General features: G+C 53.0%; 1 protein-coding gene across 9 annotated transcripts in view; it reads right to left on the reverse strand.

The window, feature by feature from the left end:
* The window catches only part of LOC116813629 (maestro heat-like repeat family member 5), a 71,738-nt gene that overhangs the window by 28,489 nt on the left and 22,442 nt on the right, over positions 1-20,807 (reverse strand). For 6 of the 9 annotated variants that reach the window (XM_058444152.1, XM_058444149.1, XM_058444151.1 and 3 more), the window contains exons 7-19: positions 16,470-16,577; positions 16,040-16,156; positions 15,340-15,459; positions 14,751-14,897; positions 13,900-14,022; positions 13,539-13,618; positions 12,147-12,282; positions 10,270-10,365; positions 8,952-9,056; positions 7,126-7,261; positions 6,676-6,842; positions 3,784-3,933; positions 2,841-2,995 (exon numbers count right to left, since the gene is read on the reverse strand). In XM_058444152.1, coding sequence (XP_058300135.1) covers positions 2,841-2,995; positions 3,784-3,933; positions 6,676-6,842; positions 7,126-7,261; positions 8,952-9,056; positions 10,270-10,365; positions 12,147-12,282; positions 13,539-13,618; positions 13,900-14,022; positions 14,751-14,897; positions 15,340-15,459; positions 16,040-16,156; positions 16,470-16,577 — 1,640 coding nt within the window. The remainder of the gene's footprint in view (positions 1-2,840; positions 2,996-3,783; positions 3,934-6,675; positions 6,843-7,125; positions 7,262-8,951; positions 9,057-10,269; positions 10,366-12,146; positions 12,283-13,538; positions 13,619-13,899; positions 14,023-14,750; positions 14,898-15,339; positions 15,460-16,039; positions 16,157-16,469; positions 16,578-20,807) is intronic. The other 3 variants (XM_058444148.1, XM_058444153.1, XM_058444155.1) reach the window with 3 other exon arrangements.

Here is a 20,807-nt window from a genome sequence, read left to right on the forward strand (position 1 = left end):
GAGAGAGGTGAAAAAGCTGCAAAAGAAAAGTCTGAAGCTAGCAGAGGTTGGTTCATGAGGTTGAAGGAAAAAAGCCATCTCCATAGCATAAAAGTGCAAGATGAAGCCTCAAGTGCTGGTGGAGAAGCTGCAGCAAGTTATCGAGAAGATCTAGCTAAGATCACTGATGAAGGTGGCTACACTAAACAACACATTTTCAATGAAGAAACAACCTTCTATTGGAAGATGCCATCTAGGACTTCCGTAGCTAGAGAGGTAAAGTCAAAGCCTGGCTTCAAAGCTTCAGAGGACAGGTTGACTCTCGTGTCAAGGGCTAATGCTGCTGGTGATTTTAAGTTGAAGCCAATGCTCATTTCCCATTCTGAAAATCCTAGGGCCCTTCAGAATGATGCTAAATCCACTCTGCCTGTGCTCTAGACATGGAACGACAAAGCCTGGTTGACAGCGCATCTCTTTACTTCATGGTTTACTGAATATTTTAAGCCCAATGATGAGACCTACTGCTCAGAACTAAAAGATTCCTTTCAAAATATGAGCGCATATTGACAATGCACCTGTCACCCAAGAGCTCTGATGGAGATGTACAAGGTGATTGATGTTGTTTTCCTGCCTGTGAACACAACAACCATTCTGCAGCCTATGGATCAAGGAGTCATTTTGACTTTCAAGTCTTATTATTGAACAAATACATTTTGCAAGAGGGTAGCTGCCATAGATAGTTGTTTCTCTGATGCATCTGGGCAAAGTACATTGAAAACCTTCTGGAAAGGATTCACCATGCTAGATGCCATTAACAACATTGGTGATTCATTGGGAGGAGGGCAAAAGAGCAACATGAACAGCAGTTTGGAAGAAGTTGATTCCAACCCTCACAGATGACTTTGAGGGGCTCAAGACTCTGGTGGGAGGAAGTAGCTGCAGATGTGGTAGAAATAGCAGGAGAACTAGAATTAGAAGTGGAGCCGGAAGACTGAATTGCGGCAGTCTCATGATCAGACTTGAACAGATGAAGAGCTGCTTCTTATGGATGAGCTAAGAAAGTGGTTTCTGAGATGGGATCTACTCCTGGTGAAGATGCTGTTGAAATGACGTCGAAGGATTTAGAATATTCCATAAACTTACTGATAAAGCAGTGGCAGGGTTGGAGAGAATTGACTCCAAATTTGACAGAAGTTTTACTGTGGGCAAAATGCTGTCAAACAGCATCACATGGTACAGAGAAATCTTTCGGGAAAGGAAGAGTCCATTGATGCTACAAACGTCATTGTTGTCTTATTTTTAAGAACTTGCCAGACACCTGAACCTTCAACAGCCACCACCACCCTGACCAGTCAGCAGTCCTCACCACCCACCAGCAAGAGGATCCCGATTTGCTGAAGGCTCAGATGATCATTAGCAATTTTTAGAACTAAAACATTTTTAAATTAACGCAAGCACATTGTTCTTTGAAAAGACAAAATGCTATTGCCTACTGAATAGACCACAGTACAGTATAAACAGAACTCTTATGTGCACTGGGAAACACGGAGGCACGCGTGACTGCTCTACTGTGGTGGCCTGGAACAGAACCTGTAATATCCTGAGATATGCCAGTATCTCAAACTCTACACCCTGACAACAGAAAATACACCTCCTTCTTGAGTGCCAATGGGACATTCACAAAAAGCATTTAAAAGATTAGTAAATTCCATAAGGTAAAAACTTTACAGACAACACTCTCTGACCACAGTGCAGTAAAACTAGAAATTATTCACAGAACCACAAATGTGCTTCCACATGGAAATTAGACATCTTCCTGGAAACAACTCTTGGGCTCTAGGAGCTTATGACACCCCTGTTCTGGTGACTTCTAAGTGTTCAGTGAAATGGGAGCAAGGCCAGCAGCTGGGGCCAGGGACCTGTGTGTGTGCGGGAGTCACTGTCTCACTGCCAGGTGCGCCCCAGGCTGGAATGAGGGTGACAGTGAGGACAGGTGAGGGGGAGTAAGAGGGGTGCAGGGCAGTGCACGGCGGGTCCTGGGGATAAGGTTTGCTGGGTCTGGAGGTGAGCTGTAAAGGTGGGAGTGCCTGAAGCTGGTGATGGTCACGCCAAGGGATGGCCAGGGGAGTGGGTGGCTATGGGGGATGGAAGACAAGGTCCTTGGGAAGGAGGAGATCCAGGCCTGGAGAAGTCAGAGTGAGGGGAAGACAGGGAAATCCCCCAGGAGTCAGGCATGGGGAGTGAGCTGGGGGGTGTCCCTGATTGGAGCGAGGGGCCATCCAGGACAGGTGCGTGGTAGGTAGGTGGCAGGGGGTATGGACTGAGGACTTGGGAGGCAGAGCTGGGACTTTGGGAAGGAAGAGCCATGAGCAGTGACAAGGACCCCAGCCCATCTCCAGGCCCAGGGGTCTGAGGGCTGTGAGAGAAAAGCCAGCCCCACCTGAGAGGGCTTTGATGGCCTCTGGCGGACGTAGTGGGGTGGTCTGTAGAGGGGCAGGGAGGAGAACAGAGTGTCTGTAGATGAGAAGAGACAGAGGGGTTTGCTGCTGGGTGGCGAGGCTTCAGTGTGGGCTGGGGGCTTGCCAGGAGCACCCAGGGTCCTGCAGCCTCTCCATCAGGTGACAGTGTGGCCTGGCTGGGGCAGGTGTTTCATGTGGAGCCAGGACAGGAGACAGTGAGCAGTGCCTCCCCTGTGCCTGCCCAGAAGGTGTGCAATGATGAACAGATGTGAGCTCCCTCCAAGCACCCAGCCCTATAGAGGTCCCTGTGGGCCATGACGGGGGCAGACAGGAGGGCAGAGGTCACCACCCCTGCCTGGGGAGAGGACGGGGAGTGGGCAGTGAGGGAAGAGGGGCAGGCACCTGTCCAAGGGGATGGAGATGTCCAGGAAGGTGGCCACCAGCTCGCGGGTGTGGTTCCGGGCCAGCAGGGTGATGGCGTGCAGGGTCTTTTCCTGGGCTTGGGGGTTGTGGACAGAGGACAGGCGGAGGCGGATGGCCTGGGCTATGCTGGAAACCTGTGCAGAGACAGAGAGGTCTGGCAGGGAGGCCCAGCCCTGCCCTGGGAGCCTGAAGGCAGACGGAGGTCTCATCCTGATGAGCACGGAGTCCCTTCAGATATGGCCCTGTCCTGAGCCATCTAGGCGGGGGGCACAGCCCTGCCCCGGATGCTTGGTCTGAAGAGAAGCCCCAGTCTGGGGGGAACAGGTCCTGCCATGTTCAGGCAGACACTGGAAGGTCCAGGCCCCCTGTCTCCCATCTCATTCCTAAACATGCCAATTTGCACATGCGGTGCCCTGTGCCTGGGGCACCCTGCCTTCTCCTTGGGGTCTCTCCTGCTCATCCCTAATGCCCAGTGCCAGTCTCCCTGTCTGAACTCGCCCACTTGCAGGACTTGGCACTGGGCATCCTCTCTCTGGGGTGCACCCCTCACCTCCCTGCGGGGTCCTCCTCCCCCACATCATATCCCCATATGCTGTCCTGGCAACATCTGCCTGTGTGTCCGTCTTCCCCGAGACCTCAAGCTCCTCGAGGGGCTGGTCTGTGCTGTCCCCTTCCTTTCCCACCACTCCCATATTACGGCACACAGCGGCTGCTCAGACCCCGCAGTCACCACCCAGGACCCAGGGGACTTGCTTGGGCCATTCATTCATTCATTCGCTCATTCAAAACCATCAGACTAGTTGCTTCCTAGGGTGGGATCTGTGTCTCCCCCATCAGGCTCAAGGACCTGAGCCCTGGATGCTGACCACTGGGCCCGCCCTCCGCCCCCTGGCCCTTCCTGGCCCGGCCCCAGTGCCCTCACAATCTTCAGCTTGGCCCCGTGCTCCTGGATGGCTGTGAGCAGCATCTCGGAGGCCGCCTGCATGCGGAAGAGGCTGGTGGAGCCCAGGCCGTCGATGGCTGTCCAGATGAGGTCGTTTAACTCTGCCAGTGTGAGCTGCTGCATGATCTCCTGTACAGCGGGGGTGGAGAGAGGCCATCACCTTGGGCCCCCTGGGCCTGGGCATCCACCTCCCCACTTCCGCTTTTACCCCTTCTCCCCTTCTCCTTTGTCCCAGGATCTCCCAAGTCTCTGAGCATATCTGGCCTCCTAAGCCCCACTCTTCCGGGTTCCAAGCACCTGCCAGTGATTTGCAGTCTACAGTTGTGCACGTCCACATCTGTCAGAGCCAACCACGGCCCGGGCTCTTTCCCACACTCACACTCCGTGCTTGTCTCAGGACTGGGTGGCCGGGCCAGCCTCCCCTCTCCCCTCCTCTGCTGTCCTCTGCCCACAGGGCTTCCTCATCTGCCAGCCTCAGCCCCGTGGGCTGTCCCCCTGCCAGGCTCCAGTCCTCCTTATGAGCATTTATCAAAGAGAAAGCGAACTTCCTGGCTGTGAAGGAGCTTCGAGTTCACCTGGGCCAACCCCCAGTCCCAGAAGGGTGGGTGGGCTGCCCTCAGCCTCGGAGCAGGTCAGGGTGGGTGCAGCCAGGACCCAGCTCCTGTCCCAGGACCCTGAGACCCTCGGTCCATTTCCTCCCAGGAGTGGCTTTAAAGGTCCAGGAAGGTGGGTCTCACCTCCGCAAGCAGCCGTGAGCTCAGGGGTAAGGAAGGGGCTCTAGAGAAATGCAAGATGATGGGTGTGACCCCCGCCTCATAGCCTCCGACTACAGCCTCCTGGAGGGGGGACTGGGCCTCAGTCACTGCTGCAAAGGTAGAACTTTCTGGAAAGACTTTAGGCATTGTGCCACTAGCTATACACAGCTATGTATATTTCAATTTAAGTACAATTAAAAATTCAGTTCTGCAGTAGCACTAGCCACATTTCAAGTGCTCCATGGCTCCCCGTGGCCAGTGGCTACCTTGGGTAGCACAGAGATAGAACACGCCCATCCTTCCAGAGGGTTCTCTGCACAGTGGGGACACACAGCATTGAACCAAAGAAGTTAGAAGCTGAAGGAGGGATAGGAGAGCAGCCTGACAGAAAATTAGGGCGTTTGCAAGGATGTCAGGATGGCAAAATGCTTCTTTGCGTGTTAGGATATTTGTTGGAGTGGCTGCAATCTGTTAGGACATTTCTAAGTATATTAGAACATCAAATTAAGTGTTAAATAATGGATGTTAGAATATTTATTAGAACCTTTTAATTCTAAAATTTTGAAACAGTGTTTGTGAGAATGTTAGAGTATTAGCACAATGGTTATAATGTTAAAATAATTTTAGTGGAAGATTTGTGGTAAGAACTTTTTAAAAGAATATTATGTTATTATACATCTGGCTAGAATATTTGTTAGATGATTAAAATCATTTGCTAGAATGTTAAACTTTTGCTTAAAGCTAGCATTTAGAATGTTTGTGAAGAAATTCAACTTGGAATGGTGGTTAGATTCTTAGAATACTACAATCTCAGGATTGGTAAAGACTTTGGAGCCATCTTCCTTCAATCAAGGGCAGGAATAAATGTGAGATAAAGGTGGCAGTGATGGTAAAAGTGGTGGTGGTGGTGATAATGATGGTGGTGCAGGGTCATAGTAATGCAGATGGTGATGGTGGTTGTAGTCATGGTGATGTGGTGGTGGTGGCAGTGGTGGTTATGGTGATGGTGGTGATAATGGTGGTGGTGACAGTGACAGTGATCATGATGGTGGTGATGATGATGGTGGTGATGATTGTGGGGGTGGTGATGGTGGTGGTGGTGATGATGGTGATGGTGATGATACTTATGGTGATAGCGATGGTGGTGGTGATGGTGGTGACGGTGGTGATGATGATGCTGGTGGTGGTGGCGGTGGTAGTGGTGGTGATGATGCTTATGGTGATGGTGGTGGTAGTGATGATGGTGATAGTGGTGCTGGTGGTGGTGGCTGTGATGGTGCTGATGGTGGTGCTAATGGTGGTGGTGGTGACAGTGACAGTGATCATGATGGTGGTGATAATGATGGTGGTGATGATGACAGTGGGGGTGGTGATAAAGATGTCATGTATCCAAGACCACATGAGGAGTTAGGGGCAAACTTGGGACCAGAACCCAGGCACAAAGTGTCTGTTCTCCAGCTGGAACCTTCTCAGCCCTGTGGTTCTATGATGGTTCTATGATTAGCAGACCCTCCCATCCTCTCCCTTCTACTGCTCCTGTCTGTCTGGGGAGAGCCAGAGCTGGACACGCATGGTCTGTGTGCAGGGACCACATGGGGTGAAGCAGCTGTCCCTTCAGTGAAACTCTTCCTTCCCGGCCCTGCCTCTGCCTTCAGGGCAGGTTCTAGTAGGGTAAACTGCAGCCAAGTAAGGTATTCTTCCTTCTGGACACAGACAGTGAGTTGGTTCTAGGGCTTGAGGTTTTCCACACTAAACTTCTAACTGGCCTCAGCACACCAATGGCTTGCAACAGTTGCCAAGAGCACGGGTTCTGGAGTAGCTGGGGCTGGATCAAATTCCAGTGGGTCACTGACCAGCCCTGTGCCATAATTTCTTCATCATTTGGTTCAATTCAGTTTATAAAACTTGAGGAAAGGATGTGGTAATGTCTGTGAAGCTCCTGGCATAGGTAATAAGTAGGCATCTAATGTGTGCTGGCCCCCCAAACCTTCCTGGCTCCACCTCAACAACATGAGAGAGAGCGAGCGAGCGCATTTACCCACCACTCCCCACTCCCCAGATATGTGGTGTGCTCTGGTCACGCCCCTGCCCTGCCCTCCACTCTAAAGACTTTGACCTTGATGACTTGGGAGCTGCAGAGCTGGAAGATGTGGTTCTTTGCCATCTCCTGGGGGCCCAGGGGAGTGGCCTTCTGGTCTCTGCTGTTCCAGAGTGGGGTTCCATCCGAATGGGCCTGGGAGAGCTCCTTGGGGGCCTGTGATTCTGCCTGCAAAGTTTCTCCTGCTGGCCAGGGACAGGGTGGGTGAGGGCAGGGCAAAGGTGGTCTTGGGGTCTAGTTTGGGACAGGGCAGGGTTAGGGTAGGGTCATTTGTAATCAGGATCAGGCCTGTGCCCAGTTTGGGGACTGGGATCAGAGTGGTGGGGGTCAGGGTGAGGCCATTACAGGGTTATGGCTCAGATCCGGGTTGGGTTTGGGGGTAAATTTGGGGCAAGGTTGAGGTCAGGGGTGTGGGTGTGGGTCTGCCAGAGGTTGCAGCTGGGGTGGAAGTTGGTGCTTAGAACTCACCTTTGTGGCGCATCAAGAGCTGGTAGAGATGGCTTGCCCCTTCCAGGCTGCAGCGCTGGGTGGCCCTGTCTGGGTCCTGGCACAGCATCCCCAGTATGCCCACCAGTTGCCCAATCCTTTTGAAGTTCTCTTTTGGCTGTGTTGAGAGTACGGGAATCACTGATGGCCGAACCTCCCTGCAGAGCCCTGCCACACACTCACCCAGCACGGCCTACATCAGAGGTGACCCCTCCAATGGTGTGGCAGGGCTGGGACTGGGGGCTGGGCAAAACATTCAGTAATCAAGAAAAGTTAATATTTTAGGTGGCCGGGCACAGTGGCTCACGCCTGTAACCCCAGCACTTTGGGAGGCTGAGGCGGGCAGATCACAAGGTCAGGAGATCGAGACCATCCTGGCTAAACCCAGGTGAAACCCAGGTGAAACCCTGACTCTACTAAAAATACCAAAAATTAGCTGGGCATGGTGGCAGGCGCCTGTAGTTCCAGCTACTCGGGAGGCTGAGGCAGGAGAATGGCATGAACCCGGGAGGCAGAGATTGCACTGAGCCGAAATCGTGCCACTACACTCCAGCCTGGGTGACAGAGCGAGACTCTGTCTCAAAAAAAAAAAAAAAAAAGAAAAAGAAAAGTAATATTTTAATACAATATTTAGAAAAATCAGAATAAGTGCAAAAAACTCTGCGATGAGCAAGATCTCAAAACTGTAAGTAAAGTCAGGATCTGACCCTGGTTTTGCATGTCACCTCACCTGTCCTACCCTCATCCTGGTCCTGGTTTAATAAAACTTTATTTACAAAAGCAGGTGGTCAGCCCATGGGCCATAGCTTGCCAAATTGAGTTTTAAAAACATCACACGAAAACGTGAATCATCTTGATTACAGAGTTTTTTGTTTCTGCGGTAAATTTTGTGTGCAAGGTGAGTATCTTGCTTGCCTTACCCTGGTCCAGTCCTGTGATGTCGAAATGGATTTTGAGTAAATTGAAGCCACTTTAATTGTCCTCCTCCTCCCAGGGGTGCAGGGTCTTTCCATTGGCAGAACAGTCCCCCCTCCTTCCAGCACTTCTGCCTCCTGCCCTCATTAGACCAGGCAGCCACCAGGCATTAGGGCAAGGAACTAATTTCCCCATCCCCCTGAGTATGCCTAGGGAGTTAATGCGGGTTTAGTGCGGGTTTGGGCTCATACTGGCGGAAGCGCACTCTCTGACCATGTGCTGATGCAACTCAAGGGCAGTAGCGACAGATGAGGGCTGTGAGCCATGTCATGATAGGGGCTGCACTGGCGGAAGGGTGGTGGGGTGGCCACTCCATGCAGCAAGGAACCCCTAATCAGGCGCAGGGCCGTACAGTTTACCAGCCTTCTCACGGTCTCCACCCCATCTGAGCCCCACCATATCGCTCTAGGGAGGGGTCATTTCCATTCACTTTACAGGTGAAAAGCTGGGTCTCGTTGAGGAGAAACACCTGTACAAGGCCTCAGGTGCATAGACAGGTGCCTAGCTCCAGGGTCAGGGGTCAGGGGTCAGGGTGACCTGCCTTCAGATCCCAGCTGTGAGGCCTCGGGCAGGTCCTGCCCCTCCCTGCCTGTTCCCTCAGTTGCAAGGAGGGAGATTGCCTGGGCTGCCAGTCAATATGGAGCCCGGCTGCGCTGTCGGGTACTCAGGGATCCACTCTGTCCTGGAGGCTGGTGTCCAGGGGGCCTTGAACCCTATGAACCCTGGCAGGATCTGGGAGGAGGGCGGCTCTGGCTGGGCCCTTGCGATCCAGGGCAGGAGGCCCAGCCGGCAGAGCGGGTGTGGGGCGTGGGACCGGCGAACCGCCTACTCACGTCCAAGTAGCCATTGTGGTTCAGGAATTTGAGGAGGATCATGCAGCTGTGCACAGCCCGCTGCCGCTCATGCGCCTTCTCCGACGCCAGCCAGATGTACAGGTGCTGCGGGGCGGGCAGGATCGGGGAGAGGATTCTGCGGGGCCCTCGGCCCAGTCCCCGCCCACCACCGGCTCAGACCCCGCCCACTCGGCCCAGGCCCCGCCCACCCCGGCTTTGCCCCCTCTCTAAGGCTCCATCCATCCTCGGCTAGGCTCTGCCTGCTGCACTTACGAAGTCATCTGGAGACTGGTACGTCAAATAGTTTTTAAGGCAAATCTGAGCTCTTTATTAAGGTGATATATGATTAGATATATAATTAGTGACTCTGAAGTAGGATGAGGGTACATGGTATTTGGAGATTCTGTGACCCAGTGGTGTCCCAGAAACACATCTGTGACTTCCCCAAGACGCGCTGGGCTCCTCTGCACTGCTCACCTTTGCTCTGCGTGTCCTCTGCCTGCTGGGCCCCTCCCTTCCCTTCTCTGCCTGTGGCTGCCTTAGTCCTCAGCCAGGGCTGCGAGAAGTCCCGTTGGGCTTGACCTCTGAGCCAGAGCCAGCCTCCCCTCCCTGGGCCTCCACCTGCCCTGGGACTGTCATTGCCTGCTCTGGTCTCCCTCCTGGCAAGGTGAGGGAGGGCAGGGGGGAGTGGGGGCAGCGGGTTTGGGAAACCCTTCAGGGGACACAGCAGGGGAAGTTCTCTAGGAGGGGAGGGCGGGACCCTCATCAGCTTTCTTTCTTTCTTTCTTTCTTTCTTTCTTTTTTTGAGACAGAGTTTCTCTCTTTTGCCTGGGCTGGAGTGAAGTGGTGAGATCTCAGCTCACTGCAACCTCCATCCCCCGGGTTCAAGCAATTCTCCTGCCTCAGCCTCCTGAGTAGCTGCGATTATAGGTGCCCACCACCATGCCCGGCTAATTTTTTTTTTTTTTTTTGTATTTTTAGTAGAGATGGGGTTTTACCATGTTGGCCAGGCTGGTCTCAAACTCCTGACCTCAAGTGGTCCACCCGCCTTGGCCTCCCAAAGTCTTGAGATTACAGGCATGGGTCACCGTGCCTGGCCCATCAGCCCTCTTTCTACCAGGCCACCTGCTGTCTCTCCCTCCCCAGTGCCCCAAACCACTGTGATCCCTAAGTGCGGGTGGCTCTCACCCCTCCTGGTTCCTGGACCACTCAAAGCCCCCAGGTCCCACCCTGTCTCCTCTGGGATGCCCTTCTTTGGAGTCTAGCCATAGGCTGAGGACCCCTCGGCCCCAGCCGACTGGCCTCCCGGCAGCCTCACCGACAGCAGGAAATGCAGCTCGCCGGCGGTGGGGTTCTGCATGATGAGGCTTTGCAGCATGAGGTCCAGCGCCTCCGTGGTCCTGCTGTACAGGCTCTGTGTAGAGACAAGGGTGGTCAGGCAGTGCCACGCCCAGGTGGACACAGGGCCTGAGGAGCGCCTACTTCCTGCATGTGCCGGGCTGCTCACCACTGGGGCTTGCCACCGTGCCTGCGAGGGGGCCGCCATGGCCCCCATTTGGCAGGTGTGGGGACTGGGTGGGGAGGCCTCTGGTGATCACCCAAGGGCACAGGTGTCTCAGTGGCCCGGACGAGTTCATTCCTAGCAGGGCTAGCTTCACAGGAGGGTGCCCTGAGTGGTCCCAGGGTCCGGGGCTGAAAAGGACCCTGGGCTGGGTGAATGCTCTGGAGGTTCTTAGGTTTGAAGCAGGGGCTGGCATCTTCATTTTGCCCAGGCCCTGCCAATGATGCAGTGGGCTGAGTTCTGGGTCTTACACGCCATGCTCCCAATCTTTACTGCTTTGCTTGCTGGGCACATTCAGGGAGGGAGAGGACCAGAGAAATGCCCCCAGCTACCCTCCCTTCCAGGGCCCACCAGGAGCAGAGCCCTGGGGCTCTGGTCACTCACTAGGTGCCCTGGGGAGACTTACTTTGCCTCTCTGAGCTTACTTTCCTCACTGAGAATGGCATGAAGCCAGCCCCACCTGCCAGAGTGGAGGCAGGCAGGGGTTTGGAGTCAACAGGAACCCTGGCTCAGTGCTCCCAGCTCCCAGCACTGGACCCCCAGACACCAGATGGTACTCCCTGGGTGAGCCAGCCTCAGTGTCACCGTGTCATCAGGTAATGGGGTCATTCTGAACTGTGGTGGGATTGAGGTGTGGCCAGGGACCACCCTTCTGGAGGGCTGTGTTGCCCTGGGCCCAGGGCACCCTCGTTCTCTCACCACCCCACCCTAAGTGTCTGTCTGTCTAGTTCCAGCCTGGACTCAGCCTTGGGGGGCAGGGTTGGGGTTCAAACCCTGCCTGTCCCACCAGACGGCCTCATTTCTCTGAGCATTTCTTTATGCTGGGGCCGCTGCTGGGAAGGTGAGATAACTGATCTAGGGCCTGGCACCTAGCAGGGGCTCAGTTAACACTGGCTCTGGCCACAGGCCAAGGATCGCAGACACGCAAGAAGCCAGGCGCAGTTACTGTGCCCAGGAGCCACACAGGTACCCAGTGATGGCCGTGAGTAATGGCAGGCGTCTCTCTGCAGGGGCGGCTTTTACTGAACAGAACCCAGGAAGGGGTGGGCACTGGCCAAGTGCTGAGAGCAATCCTGGAGTTCCTTCCTCCAGCCTCCTGGGGTGGCAGGGTGGACTGGGCACGGCCTGGGCATGGCACCACCTCTGAGTAGCTGTGTGGTGAGACTGAGCCCACCCTGCAGGGAAGGTGACTCACTCCAGGTGTTGCAGGGACCCCCACAAGGTTGGGGAACTCATCTCTCTCCTCTCCGCTTCCCTTGGGCTGCTGGGGAGCTCGGCAAAAACTCAGACCTGACCCTGCCATAGCATGGTGGCCAAGGCCTGCAGGGCTGGGCAGCACGGGCTTGCCAGCCTCTTCCTGCTGGCTTTCAGGGCTGGCAGGAAGGGAGGGAGGCCACACGCGCCACTGTTTACAGGGTGCTCCTCCATGCCACTGCTCACCCAGTGTCTCAGTTCAGTTGCCAAGTGTTAAGTACCATTGGCCCTGCTAGTATCACCCCCATTTTACAGGTGGGCAAACACACTGCGGCATATAGCACGCAGCAAACATGTAGGTGCTCAAGGCAGTGAAGAACTGCCCCGGGTCCCCAGCCCTGGTGCATCCAGCCTGCCTGCTCCCGAGCCATGGGCCACACCTGGATGTTGGGAGGCTCCAGAAAGAGGCAGGTGTGCTTCTCCAGGGCATCCAGCAGCGGCAGGGCAAACACGCTGCGGAAGCAGGTGGACAGGAGCTGAGACTTCCTTTCCAAGTCTATGGGGGGCCTCAGCTTGCTGTTGGGAAGACAGAGGGCTGTTAGCATGGGGCCGGGGCCTGGGGAGGTTCCCTGAGTGGCATCTGCCTTCATCCCTGCAGACTTCTGGCCTTCTGCCGTTCAGAGACTCTTGTGTGCATATCTGCCTCCCTGGCCCGCCTGCCTCTGCAGGGCCTTGAGCTGGGGCATCCCGGCCAGGTGATAGCCTGCTCCATCTCTCCTCTCAGTCCCTGGCTTTAAATACTATCCTGATGCTCTCTAAGGAGCATCTCCATCTTGACGCATTCCCCCAGGGTAGCTGCACCCGCAGCCCACCCCATCACAGTGGACTGTGGTGCCATCCTCCTTGTTGCCTGGGCAAAGCCTCAGCACATTCTCCATTCTTTTCCCTCCCTCGAGAGCTGCGTCCAGCCCTCCAGCAGCTCCTGACAGCTCTACCGTCACAATTTATTCCACATTTAAGGACTTCTTACTCTTAATCAGACCACTTGTTACTTTTCTCCTGGATTGTTCTAGGGGGTCCTGACTCATCCCCCATTTTCTCTCGGAAGCTCCATCTACTCCCCACACTGGATCCAGACATTCCTTCTCAAGTGTGACCGCCCCCCGAAGGCCCCACCTCGCTCAGGCAAGAGCCAGTGCCCTGCAGTAGCCTGGACGACCTTTCTCGTGGCTCCTGGGGCCCTCATGCATTCCAGCCCTGCCACCTTGGCCCCCTGCGGGTCCTCCAGCAACCCTGCTGCGCACCAGCCTCAGGGCCTTTGCACCCGCTGTCCCTTCAGCTGGGCACTGCAGGGCTATTCTCTCACCCTTTCAGGTCTTTGCCCCAAAGTCCCCTTTTAGGGTCGACTAACCCAGCCTCAGGCTGTATCCTGGAGCCTAGAAGAGCATGGGGTCAGTGGTGGGCACCCAGTCCACCACTATTCAGTTAATCAATTCTCCTTGCAGAGTCTCCTGTAGCCCTCAACCCGTGAAGATCTTACCTCCCCTCCACCTCGCTCCCCCAGCTCCATCTGCCTTCAGGCAGCAGTGTCAGCTGTCGCTGAGATGTGTGGTTTGCTCACGGTTTGTCCCCATCCCCCAAGTGTCAGCTCTTAGAGAACAGGGATGTTCCCTGCTGTCCCACAGCTGGGTCCTCAGACCCCAGAATGGTGCCTGGCACACAGAATTGTGCTCCATTTCTGACCTCTCCACCTTGCTGCCCGCCAGCTCCAAACCCAAGTGGAGAGGCTGCTGCGTGGCACTGAGGAAGCCCTGTGTGAGGCAGGGGCCTACCAGAGGCTGGACGCGATGTGCATGGCCTGCTGGCGACTCCGCGTGCACAGAGTGTCCTGGGGCTCCTTCTCCATCAAAACCTGCAAGTCCCAGGTGGCACCAAGCCGCTCAGGCCTGGCCCGTCCCACTTCCAACACCAGGTCTCCCCACCCTGGGAAGACCTCAGTGCCCGGCATCCTCCAGAGCCACAGGTTTATGCTCTGGCCCTTCACCTGCCCAGAGAGGCCTCTGTGAGCTGCCCCACCAGGAGGCCAGAGCACCAGAGCAAAGCCACTGGAGACAGGTCAGGACATGCCCTAGAAAGCCACCCCACTCCTTCTGCAGGGGGTAAACCGAGGGAGGCTGCCCGCCTGGAATGCACCATCAGACACTGGAGGAGCTCGGAGGTCTGGGAGAACTCGTAGCTGTGGGCGCCCTCACTCCGGCTCACTGCACCCATCAGCATCAGGGTGGCTGTGAGGAAGCTCTGCTTCAGGGTCTCATCCTGGAACGGGGGACATGGTCAGCGCCCAGGGCGCTGGAGTGTGCAGTGGGAGCAAGAGCGTGAGGCTGTGATCCAAGGGGCAGCAGGGTCATGGCTGAAAGGGGGCAGCAGAGACCACCCACCGGGGCCGTACCTGGGGCGCTTCTTAAGGGGTGGGGCTGCATGGTTTTGTTTAAAACTGTAATTGACAGCGTTTAAACACTGGGAGAGGGCCTGTAAGTCTCTTGAGATGTGGCAACCCCATGCCCCACGGCCACAGCAGCGGCGACCCGGGGCAGCGATATGGCTACTTTGGGATGGGGGCAGCCCTGCGGGGCCCCTCACAGTGACCTGGGCTGGAGGCCCCTAGTGTGGAGTGTGGAGTCAGGGGCTTGTCATCAAGGCATGATGGACGTCAGCCTGGCCCCTCCATACCCATGTCCCCCACCCCCAAAGTGAAAACCCAGGGTTTGCTTTAGGAGGAGAAGTGAGGGTAGAGGTATCATGAGGCCCAGAGAACTTTCGGTGGGATGGACGGACAGAAGCTGGGGCCACCAGGAAGCTGGGCCTGGTTCCTCATGATTCCAGGGGTGGGGTGGGGCATGGGGGTGAGCTCCAAGGCCCTTGGGAGGTCCTGGAATTCTCCGCTCTGAGAGGCCTGTGGGGCGGCTGGACTGGGGTCCAGGAGGACTTGGTCTTGGTGGGGACGGGCCGGTGTTGGGATGCTGCAGGGGCAGCCAGGGGCCTACCCGAGAGCTGTAGTGGAAGTAGAAGACCATCCTGGACACGATGTTGTCCACCCACGGGAGGATGTGCGCCCGGGCTTTGGCCGCCACCTGGCCGTATGCCAGGAGGATGGTGCTGCTGGCCCATTTCCAGTGCAGGTCCTCCGAGTTCTGGCCGAGGAGTGACAGGCAGGTGAGGAGTGTCAGCGCCCCGCCCTACCCTCCTCTGGGGAGCTGTGGAGGTGGTTGCCCAGCTCTAGCAGGACCCTAGGGGCAGGCGTCTGTCCTGAGGGGCAGTGGGCCTCCATGGCCCTCAGTCGGAAAACAGGGGGCCTGGGACTGGCTCTTTGGGGGATGGCTTGGGCCTTGTTAGGGCCATGGTTTGGGTGGGGTGTTAGGGTGGGGTGTGTGCGGGGCGCTCGGCTCTGCTGGAGCTGGCTGGAGTCCAGGCCCCTTGCCTTCCCCTCCTTGTGGGGGCCCCTCCCACACCCACCTGAACGGCGTGGGTGAATGGGGCAGTGTCCTGGGAGTCCCCAGAGGCTGGCCTTCACAGAGGGTGGGGGTCTTGCTGTCCCAACCTCCTGCTGGTCTCTGAGGACCCCTGAGCCAGTACCTTCGGGGAGAAGCTGTGGAGGCTCCATCTGATGGGCCTGCTCCGGCCAAACTGGTCCAGGACGGCCCAGACGTCATCCAGGTGGTGGGTGGCCGCCAGCCCCAAGGTCAGAGCCATGCCCTGTGGGTCGGGGATCAGGGTCACTCATCAGGGGACCCCAAAGTCCAGGACTGGACCCGGCTCCTCCCCTGGCAGGAGTGAAAACTGAGGGAGAATGTGACCCCCAGAGGGGGTTGGGGCTCATCCAGGGCCCCAGGGCAGCCAGCACCCACCCCACTCTGTCAGGACCTGTGGCTGAGCTCATGCCAGGGGACACACAGCTTATGGGGTCTGGTGGGGGGAGTGAGGGGCGCGGGGGACAGAGGTGAATCCCTGGAGGCCCATTATCCCTCACTGCCGGCTGTGAGTAGGCTGTGCTGGAGTGGGAATGAGGAGATGTGTTTAAGATGGAGGAGGAGGGCTACGCTGTGGCTGAGATCACGGCTGTAACGGGTCGGGGGTTAGCCTGTGGTCAGCGTCAAGGCTCAACTGTAAACCAAGGTCAGAACTTAGTTTGTGACCAGGGTCAGGGGTTGGGGGAGAACAGGGAGAAGGCTCAGGCTGTGGTCAGGATTAGGGCATGGTGTGAGACCAGCCATCAGGCTCAGCCTGTGGTCAGGGTCAGGTGGTGGTGGGGACAGGGTGGGGCCTGGGACCTCACCTCCCTCTGCTTGGGCCACTGGTGGGATGTTTCCAGGAGGGCTTGCAGGTGTCTCCTGACCGTGGCACCGTTTTTTTCAGCTTGAAGGATTAGCCCATAGTAGGTGAACAGGAAGGCCTGTGGGAGGGGCAGCATCTTATCCTGTGCTTGACCCCCCTCAGGTGGCCTGCCACCTCCTCTGAGCAGCTGCCCCTGACCACGCTCGCTTGGCCTCCCTGGGCTCCTGCAGCCACCGCAACACCTGGCTGTGGACTGTCCAAGCCTCTGCCTGCGGCTGCAGCGGGTGCAGCTCAAGTCCTGCTGTCCATGCCCTGCCCCTGCCTCAAGTCCACCAACTTCTTTCTAGGGCCCTGGGTGTCCCATGGACAGAGCCCCTGGGGCTGTGTAGGGGGCAGGCAGGGGCTGCTCCTGGAGGCAGGGTGGGGCTCACCTTTTCAGGGGACTGCTCCTGTTGGGTCCAGCTGGGCGTGGTAAGCGTCCACAGCAGCTCCTTTGACCACACATCCGTGCGCAGGAACGGGACTGACTTGATGGCCATCTGTCAGCAGAGGCGCATGGGGGGCTGGAGCCGTCTGTCCCTCTACCTGAGAGCAGGGCCTGGGATTCTAGCTGCCTCGGCCCACCGTGGCCATCCTGAACCCTGATTCCATCACCCCCTTGTCCCTCCCCTCTTTCGAGTCTCAAGGGCCCAGCTCTCTTCTTTGTTCTATGGTTCTCAGGGATAGGGAACCCATTCCTGAAGATTCTTTCTGTGGAGCGGCTCAAGGTGAGGCTGGAAAAGCAGGAGGCTGGAGAGTGGAGTCCTGCCTGTGTCCCGGGCACCACCCAGGAGTCTCCGACATAGCAGATGATTAGTGAGTGTCAGCTGAAGGTGGACCCTCTGCAGTGGGTGCCAGGAGGGCAGGGCCTTGTCTGGTTATTCACAGCTGGATCCCCAGCACCCTGCATGGTACCCGGCACACAGCAGATGGGCCATTAATTTTATAAATCAATGAATGAGAAATCAAATGAATGAATGAACTGTCCCTTCCAAATATAAGGTCCTGAAAGTTCTGTTCCTAACATCACGTGATTTTATAACAATGACTGCAATATTTCTCAATTTCAAGTGTTCCCAGATTCTGTGATTCAATATTTCCAAAGTTTTTGGTCCCAAGATTCTTTGGGGGTGGGTGATAACCCCCAAAATTATGATCCCAAACCCAAAAACCTTAAAAGCAAAGATTGATAAATGTGAAGATAAACATTTAAAAAAGCTAGTTTGGCAAAATTACTATAAATTAAGTGGAAAGATGAGGCAAAGTTTTGTTTTGATCTTTGTTGCTGCCTATCGCCAAGGGTTAACATCAGAGATCAACAACCCACACTTTATAAATCGATAAGAAGATGACAAACAAGATATTGTAAAATGATGAAGGGATACATACGTGATGAAGACACTGTAAACTCAACCTCGCTAATACTTAAGGAATGAAAACGAATGTAACATTTTGATTAAGACTGGCAAACCGTCAAACGCTGACTATCAGCAAGGAAGTGTCCTTTGGTGGGAAGCTGATTGGAATTGCATTTTTGGAAGGTTTTTTCAATCTCAATTAAAAGGCAATGTCAATATCAAAGTTGAAAATATACACAATTTCCCCAAGCGACCCCATTTCTAGAAGTTTATCCTAAAGGAATACTAAATGTGTGATGCCATGAGCACGAGGGGACATCTTGTGAGGCAGAAGACATAGGTGGGACCGTTTGCATCCTCCTTGGGGTTGATCCCTTGGTCCCTGGAATGGAAATCCACCCCCCACTTATGGCAGAAGCTTGTCTGCCCAGCACAGACCTCCTCCTGGCCATTTGTAAAACACTGGGGTGCAGCAGGATCTGGGGGGCTCTCTCACCCACAAAACAGGTGACAGCAGAATGTCCATGAAACCCCAGCCCCCCAGGAAGCCCCGAGGTCCCCCAGAAGGTCCCCTCCCCCAGACCTTTACTGTCTTTGTTCACTGCTGCATATAACAATGCCACAGTTTCTTGTCTAAAATTCAAATTCCCAAGCTCAGAAAATTAAACATTTTTTCCCCCATAGCTTTGCAGCAATCTCATTGGATAGCAGACACTGAGCCGCACTGACATGATGCGATTTGTGGGACCTGGTGTGACTATTTCCTTCTGACTGGATAGTAGACACTGAGCCGCACTGATATGATGCAATTTGTGGGACCTGGTGTGACTATTTGCTTCTGTAGCAGGGATGCCCATCTATTTCATTCTACATCTGCCCAGATCCTGCTAAGGATGTTCTTGGAATATACAGCGTGTATATCATATTACTTTTTAAAAAATCTAAAAATATTCTGAATTTTGAAGCACATCTCTTCCCCAGATTTTTAAAGTTTTAAGTATTTAAAAAATTGAGGTATTTTAACACACAATGAAGTGCACAGATCTTTACTGTAGAGCTCATGAATCCAGCCCACGTAATTCACATCCTCTCAGGATATAGAACATTTGCCACCACCCCAAAAAGCTCTCTCATGCCCCTTCCTGGTTAAGCTCCATCACTACAAAACTGTTCTGATTTCCCTGCCGATGAGTTTGGCCTTTTCTAGAATTGCATGTAATTGGAAGCAGGCAGTCTGTGATCTTCTGTGTCTGGAATTTTTCACTCAGCATGTTTTTGAGATTCATCTATGTCGTTGCATGTGCCGCAAGGTCATTCCTCTTTTTCTATTTTAACTTTTGTTATTTCATCTCCTTTGCCTGGTTCAGGTTTAACTTGATCCTTCTCTAGTTTCCTGAGATGGACACTTAGATGATTGACTTTAGATCTTTTCAGGGGGATGTGCAGTATTCTGCCCGTCTGGGTTGTTTACAGTTTGAGGCTAGAATGAATAAGGCTGCTATGACCATTTTTGTAGAAGTAATTTTGTGTATGGATGTTTTCACATGTCTTGAGTAAAATACCGAAAAGTGGGATCGCTGAGTCATACGTTAACTTCAGAAGAAAATGTCAGTTTTCCAAAGAGGTTGTGCCATTTTCCCATCCCACCCTCAACGTTCTGCTGGCTCCACGTCCTTGCCAATGTCTGTTGTGGTCCTTGTTTCACCTGCGTGTCCTCAGCGGAGACGTGGAGGTGGCTCCTTGTGGTTTTAACTGAGCCTTCCCCGAGGACTAACGACGCTGATCGTTTTTTCACTTGCTTATTGGGCATCGAGATGTCTTCCTTCCTGAGGTGCGTTGTGGATGTTTTGCTCGTTTAAAAAATTGACCTCTTTGTCTTTTGCTTACTGAGTTATACAAGTTGTTTATTTATTCTGGATATAGCCTCTTTTCCAGTTTGTGAATATTTTCTCCATGTCTGTGGCTTGCCTTTTATTTTCTTAGCGTTATCAGTTGATGAAACGTTTTAATTTTGATGAAATCTAACATCTTTTTTTTTTTTATCTTTATGATGATTACTTTCTGAGCCCTGAGAAATATCTAGCTACCCTAAGGCTGGCAAGATTTTCTCCCATGTTTTCTTCTAGACACTTTTGAGTTTTACCTTTTATAGTTTAGGCTTTGGCTCCATCTCTAATTAATATTTGCAAATGGTTTGAACTAGGCACTAACGTTCACTTTTTTTCTTACATATATGAAATAGTTTATAAGACTTTCCCCATTGAACTGCTTTGATATCTTTTTTTTTTAAAAAATCAATCAACTGTTTACGTGTGGTTTGATATTGGATTTTCTATTCTGTTCAGTGGATTTATCTATTTAACCTATGCCAATGCCTCATGTCTTGTTTGCTGTAGCCCTATAGTAAGTCTTGAAATCAAGTAGCAGATTCCTTGCAACTTTTTTCTTTTTCATAATTGTTTTGGCTATTCTAGGTTCTTTAAAATTTCTTTATAAAAATTTATTCTATAGCTTATACTTAATCCTGCAATACAGTTTTCTGAGATTGATTGGCATTGCATTCAATCTACAAATCAATTGTGGGAGAATTGACATCTTACCATTATTGAATCATTTTGTCCACAAGCACCATATGTCTCCATTTTTTAAGGGTTGTTTTAATTTCTGTTTGCAATGCTTTGTAACAATATTGCATATATTTTGTTGCATTTATCTTTGAGTCTTTTATATCTTTAATGCTGCTGAAAATGTCATTTTTTAAGAAAAAATTTATTTTCTAATTATTTGTCACCAGTATATAGAAGTTCAATTGATTTTTGTATATCGATCTTGTATCCTGAGATCTTGCTACATCCAAGTATTAGTAATTATTAGTTCTAGAATTTTAAATATGATTCTGTAAGATTTTCTATGTATATAGTCACATTGTCTACAAAAGAGATAGTTTTACTTTTTCAATTGCAATCTCTATGTCTTTTTTCCCTTCTCCTTTTTCTTACCTTATTGCATTGGCTAGCAACTTCAGTGTAATGTTGAGTGGAAGTGGAGAGAAAGGACACCTTTGCTTTATTCCTGATCTTAGTGGGAAAGGGTTCGGTCTTTGATCATTAATTGTGTTAACTGTAGCTTTAGATGTCCATTGTCACATTGAGGCAGTTTCCTTCTACTCCTAGTTTGTTGAGAGCTTTTATCATGGACAGGTATTGAATTCTGTCAGATGCTTTTTCCACATGATTTTTTATAAATATGACCAAACTTTTTCTACTTTATTCTGTTAATGTGTTGAATTGCACTTACTGCTTTTCAAATGTTAAATTGACCTTGTGTCCCTGGGATAAAACCTCCTTGATCATAGTGTGTTATCCTTTTATT

This window comes from Hylobates moloch, unplaced genomic scaffold (assembly GCF_009828535.3).
Source record: "Hylobates moloch isolate HMO894 unplaced genomic scaffold, HMol_V3 SCAFFOLD_9, whole genome shotgun sequence".
Lineage (NCBI taxonomy): Eukaryota > Metazoa > Chordata > Mammalia > Primates > Hylobatidae > Hylobates > Hylobates moloch.